This window comes from Acanthisitta chloris, unplaced genomic scaffold, assembly GCF_000695815.1.
Source record: "Acanthisitta chloris isolate BGI_N310 unplaced genomic scaffold, ASM69581v1 scaffold2330, whole genome shotgun sequence".
NCBI lineage: Eukaryota > Metazoa > Chordata > Aves > Passeriformes > Acanthisittidae > Acanthisitta > Acanthisitta chloris.
Window position 1 is genome coordinate 1 of NW_008653161.1, and position 11430 is coordinate 11430.

An 11430-nucleotide genomic window follows, 5' to 3' on the forward strand; every position below is an offset into this window, starting at 1 on the left:
CTGGGGGCAGAGTGGTTGGAAAGTGGATCAGCAGAAAAGGCCCTGAGGTTGCTGATCAACAGCAGCTGAACATGTGTGCAGGTGGGCAAGAAAGCCAGTGGCATCTTGGCCTGTATCAGCAATAGTGTGTCCAGCAGGACCAGGGCAGTGATTGTGCCCCTGTACTTGGCACTGGTGTGACCACACCTCAAGTACTGTGTCCAGTTCTGTGTCTCTCACTGCAAGAAGGACATTGAGGTGCTGGAGTGTGTCCAGAAGGGTCTGGAACACAAGATTTATTAGGAGAGGCTGCGGAAATGTTTAGCCTGGAGAAGAGGAGGCTCAGGGGTGACTTTATCAGTTTCTACAGCTACCTGAAAGAAGGTCATAGCCAGGTGGGGATCAGGCTCTGCTCCCAGGAAGCTTGTGACAGGACAAGAGGACATAGTCTCAAGTTGTGCCAGAGGAGGGTTATGTTAGACATTAGGAAGAATTTCGTCCCAGAAAGGGGCATTAGACACTGGAATGCACTGCCCATTGAGGTGATGGAGTCACCACCCCTGGAGGTGTTTAAGGAAACACTGGACATGGCACTTAGTGCCATAGTCTAGTTGACATGGTGGTGTTAGGTCATAGGTTTGATTTGATGATCTCAGAGGTCTTTTCCAGCCTGATTGATTCTATGATCTATTGTCTGTCATTTAGTTACAAACACAGCATTTATATTTGTAATACACAGAAACCTTTCTGTTTCCTTAATGAATAAAGACAGGTTTGGGACTGCAATAGTGGCAGACAGGTTCAGAAAGTGTCATGTTTCCATTCTACTGTGAAGGTAAGCTGAGGGAACCCTGTGAATGTCTGTTGTTTCATTTTATACAGCAATCTGCTGTGTGTGGCTCATGGGTCTTATGGGCAGGTGTCCTAAAATGAGCAGCAGTGTTTGGTTTAAGAGGAGGAACATCATGAGCAGCTGAGAGGTGAGCAGAATTCTAAATTTGTTTTCAGAACTCAGAGCTCAGTTTTCTTTTTGAAAGGATGTAGAGCAAAGGTAATTTTATGCCTTGGTTTTGTTACTGTGTTAGAAAAGTCAACCTATAGTTAGACTAGATCTTGTATGTTAATAGGAGGGAAGAAAAACACTGAAAAATTAAGTTTTTGCATTGTTGATGAAAAATGTAACTTAGAGAATGTAATTAAATCTGTATTTCTCAAGGAAGTGATGCCTTGGTACTGTATTTCACAGTACTTACAGATTTATCTAAGTAAAGCTCACCACCATTTCCCTGGGAAATTCCCTGTAGAACTTTTGCAGGAGAGATATATCTGATTTTTGTTCTGCAGTGTTTGACAGTTCTTCAAAGGCTGGACGTATGGTTGTCTGGAGGGAGTGATCTATGTGTTTGGAACCGAAAATTAGATCTCTTGTGTAAGACCAGTCATCTTACTGATGCAGGTAAAAATGTAAATGACTCATTATAGCCCTTAAAGTGCAAGTAAAATGGATCTGTATAATGATGCAAAACCAACTTGGCAAATCCTCTTTAATTCTAATGATAACATTAAGCATTAGAGCCACTCTCTTTTTCTTTAAATGTCAGAGTTGATAGTTTCAGAACTAAGGCTGCAGCTTTTAATCTCCTGTGCTGTGTGAATGTGTCAAATCTCAGTACCTGTACCTTAGCTTGGACTTAGAGGGCTAGGCCTCAGATGCTGATTTATATGTTGGCTGTAACATAGACTAGAGCCTTTGAGTGGCTTCTTCTGTGACTGAATGGGAGTTTTGTCCTAAGTGAAGCTTTGTAGTAGCAGAGCAGTAAGTATTACTTACTATTAGTAAGAGTTGTTATTTTTGATGTAGAAAATGCAGGTTTGGATAGGAATACATTAAATGCAATCAGATCTCAATGTCAGTTGTGCTTTCTGTTGATAAACATGTATTATCTGTCCATGTGAAGGAAGTTGTTGCATGTTATTGCTGTACTTTTCCAAGATACCTAAGAGGATGTGAATCACATTCAAAGGCGGAACCAATGTTGTCCTTACTTTTGTTGTAGGATGGAGTAGTGGTAGGCAAAACCTTCTGAATCTTTCTCTTAATACTTCCTCTGGTCTAGTGTGAAATATTGTTCTAAATACCAGCTGGAAGTGGTGCTGTGCTGCTTGGCATGAGGTGCTATTTAAACTTTTGGACAAGGAGCCAATTTCATGTGCACCTTGGGCCCTTTCTTCTCTCCTAATCTCTTGCTTCCTTTGTGGGCAGAGAGACAGGTTGCTTATTCCTTGGAGAGTTTTCCTTTAATGCTGTGCAGGATGAAGACAGACTAAGAGCAAACTGGACATTTTATCTTGTGCCTTATTCTTCTTCAGCTGTCCCTGCACAGTGTTTTAGAACTGTGCATACTTTGGTGCTGCCTGTGTTTAGGGTCTCAATAATTGCCACAGTGCCCTTAATCCTGTCCAGCATTAGGACACAAATATCTTAACTGTGTTTAAAATAATATTGCAACTGATTCTCAGCTTCACCACAAGTTTGATGTTCAGAACTGTGCTGGATTCAGGACCAAAACTCTTGACCTTACCTCTGTTTGATAAAACCTCTCTACTTCCAATGCGATTTGACTTCCACTTCAGGCACTATGCCTCTGTTTTGATGATAACAACTTCTAAGTGGAAGGAAGATCATTAAGAACTTTATTAACAGGAAATTAACAATATGCTGTGTTTTCTTGTGACCAGTGAATATCCTTTTCTCCCTCATCTCCTGTTGTGTTTTTTCCCAAGGTATCACTGCTTTGCTTGAATTGCCCAAAAATTGTGTTGCAGCAGCTGTTGGCAAAGAGCTAAGTGAGTATGTTGCATTTCTGCTGTGTGTTCATGTTCCTCTGTAACAGCTGCTTATCAGAGACGTGTGTAAGGAGCATACTGCTGGGATTGTGTAGGGGAAGTAAATGGTATTAGGGTGTGATCAGCAACCTTCTTCCTTTTCCCATTACTTGACAAAGAGGAGACAATACTAATCTCATTCAGGAATTTTGTTGAGATACGCATGATGAGACTTTTCTATATTCAGAATTATAGAATCACAGAGATTGAAAAAGACCTCCAAGATCATCAAATCCAACCTTTTACCAAACACCACCTTGTCAGCTAGATCATGGCACTAAGTGCCACGTCCAGTCTCTCCTTAAACACCTTCAGGGATGGTGACACCACCACCTCCCTGGGCAGCATATTCCAATGCTTGACAACCCTTTCCATGAAGAAATTTTTCCTCATGTCCAGTGTGAACCTCCCCTGGCACAGCTTGATGCCATGTCCTTTTGTCCTGTCACTAGTTTCCTGGAAGAAGAGACTGACCCCACCAGGCTACAACCTCCTGTCAGCTGGTTGTAGGGAGTGATAAGGTCTTCCGTGAGCCTCCTTAGCCTTCAGGCTGAGCCCCCACAGCTACCTCAGCCTCTCCTCACAGGACTTGTGCTCTGGACCCTTTCCCAGCTCCATTGCACTTCTCTGGATGTGCTTCAGCACCTCAGTGTCCTTCTTGTAGTGAGGGGCCCAGACCTGGACACAGCTCTCGAGGTGTGGTCTCACCAGTGCCCAGTACAAGAGAGACAATCACTTCCATGGTCCTGCTGGCCACACTATAACTGATGCAATCCAGGATACCAATGGTCTTCTTGGCCACCTGTGCACACTGCTGGCTCATGTTGGTTAAGCAGGACCTGCCTTCACAAACTCATGCAGGCTGGGCCTGATCCCCTGGTTGCCCTGAATGTGCTGTGTGATCACACTCAAAATGCTTTGTTCCATCACTTTCCCTGGCACTGAAGTCAAGCTGACAGGCCTTTAGTTCTCTGTATCCTCCTTCCAGCTCTTCTTGTAGATGGGTGTCACATTGGCTAAATTCCAGTTGATTGGGACCTCCCTGGTCAACAAAGACTGATGATAAATGATGGAGAGTGGCTTGGTGAGCAATTCTGCAGCTCCCTTAGGGTTAGTGCCATCTGTCCAGACCTGATTATGTTAGTTGATGTTTGTCCTTTGATGTTTGTCCTTCTGGAAAAGGTCTGGAACTGCTTGTCTGAGCTGTCAGGCACTTGGCTTCCCTAGAGCATCCTTATCCGAGGATCAGGAGCATGAGATATTGCTGATCTCATTATACTGTCCAAAGCTATAATAAGACAATGTTCTTCATTGTCTCATTGTGTAAGTCATTGGCTGTCTGTTGGTGGAGAGTCTTTTCAATAAGTGTTGTGTAAAATTATGCAAATTTTAAAATAGGGAATAAAATCCAGAAGAAAACCAGAACACTCTATCAGCAGAACAGCAGACTTTGCTCAAGGTGATGAAACACTTAGGTGAAAAATAGCAACCTGATACTCTGATCAAAGAATCAGGAACTAATTAAAAATGGCCTTCTTGTGTTTAGGCAACCATATAGGGAAGTTTGGGTTGGACATTAGGTGGAATATCTTCCCAGAAGGGGTGATTAGACACTGAAGTGTGTTGTCCAGGGAGGTGGTGGAGTCACCATCCCTGGAGGTGTTTAAGGAGAGACTGGACATGACACTTAGTGCCATGGTCTAGTTGACATGGTGGTGTTAGGTCATAGGCTTACCTTGATGATCTCAGAGGTCTTTTCCATGCTATGATTCTGTAGTATAAACTTCCATTTGAACCTCCCACACTTGTTTTGTAGTACCCTTGAGATATAAAGAAATTCCAAGACTGGTTAAAATAAAGTCTTAATTCCTGATCATCCTCATTGCCTTACTAGAGGATATTGCATCGTGTTGAATATTAATTTTTCATTCAAACAAGTCCTTAAAAAACATTTTTCACTTTTACTTCACTTACCCATAAAGATGTCCTAATACTTTTCACTTCTGCTTTCTGCAGCTTCTGACGTTGAGCAGTTTCAGAGTTACTAGGCTGAAATGTTTTATCCTGCAGTTGCTGCCATAAGAGTCCTTAATGATAGCACTGAAATAATTCATTCCCACTTTTCCATGTTATGAGTGATCACAAGTGGCTCTTGTGCTGTCTCACAATATGTTGGTAATTTGTGTCTTTCTGAAAATTATCTGTTTTATTTAAGCACGGCTGCATCTTATCCTGAATGCTAAAGCTTATTTAGACAATTCTCTACCTTTGAAGTAATTTTTAGGTTGAGTGCTTCTAACAACGGGTCTGAAGGTTGGGATGTCCTTGAAGTAAAGCGACTTGTTGACCATCAGGATAACATTCTGTCATTAGTCAGTGTCAATGGTAAGAGTTGTTTTACAATGTTACTGGTTTTGTTAGGTACCAGTGGGATGTCTCACCTGTGGAGTTTTTATTGGGTCCAAAGTTTTAACTAGAGTGAAACTTCATAAGTTGTGGATGTACCTTCTTGTGTAGCTGCAAAGACATGTGAAAATGTACCTTGCTTTGGTTATGGATTAACAATGACATGAAACCAGGCAAGTTGTAATGTAGAAAAGGTAGAAAAAGAAGAAATGTCATTGATGGGAGTGGAACTCAGTCTGTTCTTTCTGTTGGAAGAGTTAAAAATGCTATTTTTTTCTTCCTCCTTCTGATTCCTAAAAGGGCATATGTAATGCCACATCCCTTGCAGTTGTAATCCCCAGATAACTGGAGGTTCTGAGTGTGTGGGTGTGGGTCTGCATATAGGTCCATTGTACAGGGGGTCTGGAGGGTGATACAATCTCTGCTGCTCCTTAGGGCAACACTGAGTTATTACCTGAAATTCTGTCTAACTATCAGCCCCTTCTACTCTGTTCTTCCTTGTCTTTGGTTTTTATGGAGCACCCTCGGAGCCCAGGACAAGTTATTAGTGGTGTGATAGTGTCTATTTGTCCTTGGGTGTAGCTGTGTCAGCCTGGTTGGCACAAAGGGGCTGTGTTACAGGGCTAACAAGAAGCTGGAAAAAAGAAAGCTTGGATTCTATGGTATTTGTGTCTGGGTTTACCTGTTGTCATTGTTTTCTCCTTTTTGATTATGAAAGGCAAACAATATTTGGCTTAAAGAGATAATATTCTACCTGCATTAAGTATTATGATAGTTCCTTTCCATGTATGATAAACAAACTCATGAGTAGCTGCTTCAGTCTTGCCATTAACTCATCCCTTCAATTTGTGAACAGTATTTCTGTTTATGGCAAAGACATACTTTGTGGTTTCTGAGGGTTGTCCAATGTAGAAATGAACTTCAGATACTTGTACATACTTTTGGGGGTGTTCCTTGCCTTTGCTGCACTGTACTGTGCACTGTGGCCAGTGGATGTTCTCCTTCCTAGTTCTGATTTTACAAGACAGCTTATCTCCTTTTGCTCATCTAAGTTATGGTAGGTAATTAAATGAGTCATTACTCAGAGTGGGTTTTGTCTAGTCAGTTACATAGTGCACATTCTATATAGCTTTACACAAAAAACGGGTACTTAACTTTCCAGGCTTATAACTTTGTGTGTAATGTGTTTTGTTTCATATCATGTGATTTCTATATGTGGTGTTTTTTCTCCCCCTCCAGACTTGACTTTTGTGACAGGTTCTCACGTGGGTGAGTTAATAGTTTGGGATGCACTTGACTGGACAATGCAGGCATCTGAGTGCAACTTCTGGGACACCTCTGTCCATCCAGATGTACAGCCAGAAATAAAGTTATCCCAAAGCCCAAATGAGACTTCAGTTCAACACTTAACATGTGATACAGAGGTAAAAAGCTTTAAATAAACTACTTCAAGTAAGCTACTATGACCTTTTCACAGCAAACTGTTTTGTGTTTTCAGTTTCCTTGTTTCAATGTGAGAGGCTTCTCTCAAATATTCACAGATATTTTTACACAGCCAACAGTTTTTAGATAAAATATTGACTATTGAGCTGTCTGAAGGTTATGATATGTTGATGGTGTGGGTACCAACATAATGAACTGTCACAACAGCATGTCTTTTTGACTCAAGAAGATTTATTAGTAGCTTGCAGTACCACTAGAGAAAAATAAATAGGAGGTGTGTGTTTTGATGGCATGCATCTTTCATATTCCATGGTCTTGGAAAGGCAGATTCCATAGTAATTCACCTCTGAACAGTCATGGCTAGGGGTACTAAGCCTGTGCTTAGTCATAAATCAGTATTTCTGCTTCTGTTCAGGTGGGCTATACTCAATTGTATACTTGAATACAGGTCCAAGATCCAACCTACTATAATCATGCCTTGGAGATAACTCAAGAGTTCTTGGTCAGAATACCCAATTATTGTTCAGCAAACACTAAAAATCCTCAGGTTGTTACTTACTTTTGCCACTTGCTTTTGTTGTTTCATAGTTGTGGTACAGGCGATTTTGTTTTGGAGCATGTATGTCAAATTACTGGGGAGTGATTAGGAAAGAGATTCCTGGAAACAGATTTAGAGATATGAGCTATAACAAAATAAAAGCTGTGGAAAAGCCTGAATGTAGGCTAAGGGCCAAGTACTCACCTCATGAATTTGCCTGTTTCTGAATGGAACATTCCTAATAACCCAGAGAGAGAAACATTGAGGGGTGTGAGGGAAAAAAATGTGTTTGTCTGCAATGGTAGGATTTCCAGTGGTTCTGTTGTCAGTGCTCATTTTTACCAACAAGGCAAAAGCCAATTTTGTTTAGGATAAGTTATGCAGTTTGGCACAAAACACTTTGATTCCCTGCTTGAGAGCTATACAATACGTGTTTTAAGGAAGGGGAAAAGAATTTTGAGAAGGTCAGAAGTAACTAAAACATTGAATATGCAATCTGAGGCAGCTGAAGGCTTCGTTCCAGTCATGGAGCTGAATGAAACAAATAGGTGTGAATTTCATTCATTGTGAGCGTTTTGAATGGTGGGAAGTAAAGGTGGTTCTTGTGTCACATCCTGTAGTAGGAAGTGCTTTTAAGGCAGAGCTGTCTGTATTGTAAAGTTCCTACTTAAAAGGTGGTGAAGAGATACATTCATATACTGTATTACTTTATTACCTGAAGCCTAAAAGTGGAACACTGTTCTTCAAGTTAAAAAAAATAATGTAAAAGAGGTGTGCTATCTGTTTTCCAGGATTGGTAGGTAGTTGAAGAAGACGCACTTGTCTAGTTTGACACTGATCTTGTCAGAAATAAATGGGATGGTAAAGGTTTGGCAACACTAGGAAACAGTGCTCATGATTGCCTCTGCTGTCCTGATACATGTGTGTGTGTTTAGCTTTGCCTGTTAAGATAGGTGTATAATTTGTGCTTCATCTTTATTTTGTTGGGATTTGACATGACCAGGGTTTTGCCAGGGCTTATGGAAAGAAGAGTGCTCTGTGAAGAGCATCTTTGCAAAGCTCTAAGACTATATAACTCATGATGGAAGAGTAATCACAGGATCAGGCAGGTTGAAAAAGACCTCTGAGATCATCAAGTCCAATCTATTACCTAACACCACCATTTCAGCTAGACCTTGGGACGAAGTGCCATGTCCAGTCTGTCCTTAAACACCTCCAGGGATGGTGACTCCACCACCTCCCTGGGCAGCACATTCCAGTGTCTGATCACTCTTTCTGTGAGGAAATGCCTCCTAATGTCCAACCTAAACCTCCCCTGGTGCAGCTTAAGACTATGTCCTCTTGTCACTTGTTACCTGGGAGCAGAGCGTGACCCCATCTGGCTACAACCTCCTGTCAGGGAGCTGTAGAGGGTGATAAGGTCACCCCTGAGCCTCTTCTCCAGGCTAAACACCCCCAGCTCCCTCAGCCTCTCCTCACAGGACCTGTGCTCCAGACGCTTCCCCAGCTCCATTGCCGTTGTCTGGACACACTCCAGTATCTCAGTGTCCTTCTTGCAGTGAGGGGCCCAGAACACAGGACTTGAGTTGTGGCCTTACCACTGCTGAGTACAGAGGGACAATGACCTCCCTAGTCCTGCAGGACACTATTTCTGATCCAGGCCAGGATGCCATTGGCCTTCTTGGCCAGCTGAGCACACTGCTGGCTCATGTTCATGGCTTATGATGTGTAAGGCCACTGTATTTGAACCTCACACAAACTCCTTCCATGGCCCCTCGTGAGGGAGTTGTATAAAGCATTGAGGTCTCCCCTCAGTCTCTTTCTCCTGACTGAAAAACCAAGTGCCCTCAGCCACTCCTCATATGGCTTCACCTCAAGGGAATAAAAATCACTTGCTGAAAAAAAAATCCGTATTTTTCTATAACTTGCTGATTCCATATGTTTCGGATAAAGCAGTAACATGAGGAGAAGAACAAGCTGGATAGTGCAGGCTGGATGACATCACAGTATCTCTGGAAATCCATTACATGCAAGGTGATTCTTTCAGTATCTGTTGCTGTAAGTTGTTCCATTGAATTTTCTTTCCAGTGTGTGTTTGCTGCCGTTGGGAAAGGCATTTTCGTATATAATCTTCAGATGAAGCGTGTGATTGCCTCCCAGAGAACTGCCCACGACTCCTCTGTGCTGCACATTGAGAAGCTTCCAAACAGGTGCAAGTCATGGCATATTCTGCTAATGCCACGAAGAAAAGCAAAACTTGGAAGGGTGACTGGGGACAGTCTGCAAAGCTGGGTCTGATTTCTAGGACAGGGACTTGATCTGTTTGATCTGTTTTTATTAGGCAGAGCTTGTGGATCTGATTTTTACAAATTCATCATCATCATTCAGTAGGAAAAAACTATAATCCAGTATGACTGGTACACAGGATGAAAGTGGCTGTTTTCAGATTCAGACTTGATAACTTTGCCTACACTGTGAAAACACAGCTTAGTGGCATTTTGCTTCTCCAGAGCAAAGGCCTATGGCATATTCAGTAAATATTTTTCACTAAATATTTTGTGACAGTTGAAATGTTGTAACAGAAAATAATAACTTCCAGGCTGTGTTCATTTGAGCTGAATTTCTAGCTGGAACTTGTTTTGGCAGCCAGCTTGAACAATTTGCTGCCTATGTATATGTATAAGTATGTATCACAGAATCAGGTTGGAAAAGCCCTCTGAGTTCGAGTCCAATTTATAATATATATGTCTATATTCTAATAGTAGTTGTCTTAGATCCCTTTATACTGTTGTTCAATGGAGCCAAAGTCTGTCAGAAGATAAAAATTAGGGCTTTGGTGTCATAAATGCACATGCTGTTCTAAAGATGTAATTAAATGGAGTATCTTTCCTTTTGTTATTTTTCCATGAGAAAAAAATAGAATTTTGTTTAATGAAAGTAAGAAACCAATAAGTGGAACTGTGTCTGCACACTCTAGACTTGTTATGGTTTACATGGTGATGTGCTTTTCAAATGGGGCTGAAAATGGTTTTTTTTCCCACCTATTCTATGAGACAAGTTTGTTCTGATACAAATGCACATTGTTTTCCGTGGCACACCTGGATGTCCTCATGTACTTGAGGGTTCTAGTAAACTTGTGTGAAGCCTGAGGCACTTGCTGTCTCTTTTATAGGGTTATCACAGTGTGACGTACACAGATCAGTATCCATGCTGGTGTTTCTTACCCATTGTTTTTACAGGCAGCTGATCTCCTGTTCAGAAGATGGCAGTGTGCGCATTTGGGAGCTCAGAGAGAAGCAGCAGCTGCAAGCTGAGCCAGTCCCAACAGGTTTGGAGTGAAAAGAACACTTACAAATGTAACCGGAAACACAGTATTCATCCTATAGGGATAGAGAGGCTTTCAGGCTTTGTTAGAAGAACTAATGTCTTGTGTTTTACCAGCTGATAAAGAGGTGTGGGAGGAAAACTGAAGGCATGGGTGTACAAGCCCTCCGAGGTCTGATGTGGGGTGTTGGAAGGTCCAGATGAAGCAGTTTGGTGCCATAAAGCTTATTTAGAGTTTACAGCTGATTTAACAACTATGATTTAACAAAAACTATGACCTTTCCTGACAGTTTGATCCTCTCTCCTTGCACCAAATACAATATCAGTACTACAGGGCTGTAATTCCAGACTTAAGACACAGTGGTTGCAGCAAGTGCAGTTAAACCAAAGGTCTAAGCAGATCCTGAATTCTCCACCATGCAAGAGGAAGTGGTTGCAGCAGCTTGTGAAGGAAGGAAGCCTGCAGACAAGCAGCTGGCACACCAAAAGAAGTGTTTTCCATATCTCCTTCAGCTTAGGACTCACTTAGAGGCTATATCCAACCTCACATACTACCTCGGGGCACTGCAGTCCTCAGGGCTAGTTGCTAGTGTTTTAAGAAGCATTTTCCACAAGTACAGACATTCACAGAATGGGTTGGGTTGGAAATTGTATTTGTGATTTTTTTGCCAAAACTAGAGATATTTTTTCCCCTCCCCAGGGTTTTTCAACATGTGGGGATTTGGAAGGGTGAACAAGCAGGCAAACCAAGCGGCTAAGAAGATGCAGGAGAATACACCTATGTATTTCTTGGAGCTGGTTGGTGATTTGATTGGTCATTCATCAGCTGTGCAGGTAGGTCGGCTGTAGTTAAA

At 41.9% G+C, this 11430-nt stretch overlaps 1 protein-coding gene across 1 annotated transcript in view; it reads left to right on the forward strand.

Moving 5' to 3' along the window:
* Nucleotides 1–747: 747 nt before the first annotated feature.
* WDR41 (WD repeat domain 41) overlaps nucleotides 748–11430 on the forward strand; it is a gene marked incomplete at its 5' end in the record, with an annotated part of 13286 nt that continues 2603 nt past the window's right edge. The window contains 8 exons of the mRNA XM_009079599.1: nucleotides 748–814; nucleotides 1324–1435; nucleotides 2764–2826; nucleotides 5140–5250; nucleotides 6511–6695; nucleotides 9341–9462; nucleotides 10492–10580; nucleotides 11277–11410. Coding sequence (XP_009077847.1) covers nucleotides 748–814; nucleotides 1324–1435; nucleotides 2764–2826; nucleotides 5140–5250; nucleotides 6511–6695; nucleotides 9341–9462; nucleotides 10492–10580; nucleotides 11277–11410 — 883 coding nt within the window. The remainder of the gene's footprint in view (nucleotides 815–1323; nucleotides 1436–2763; nucleotides 2827–5139; nucleotides 5251–6510; nucleotides 6696–9340; nucleotides 9463–10491; nucleotides 10581–11276; nucleotides 11411–11430) is intronic.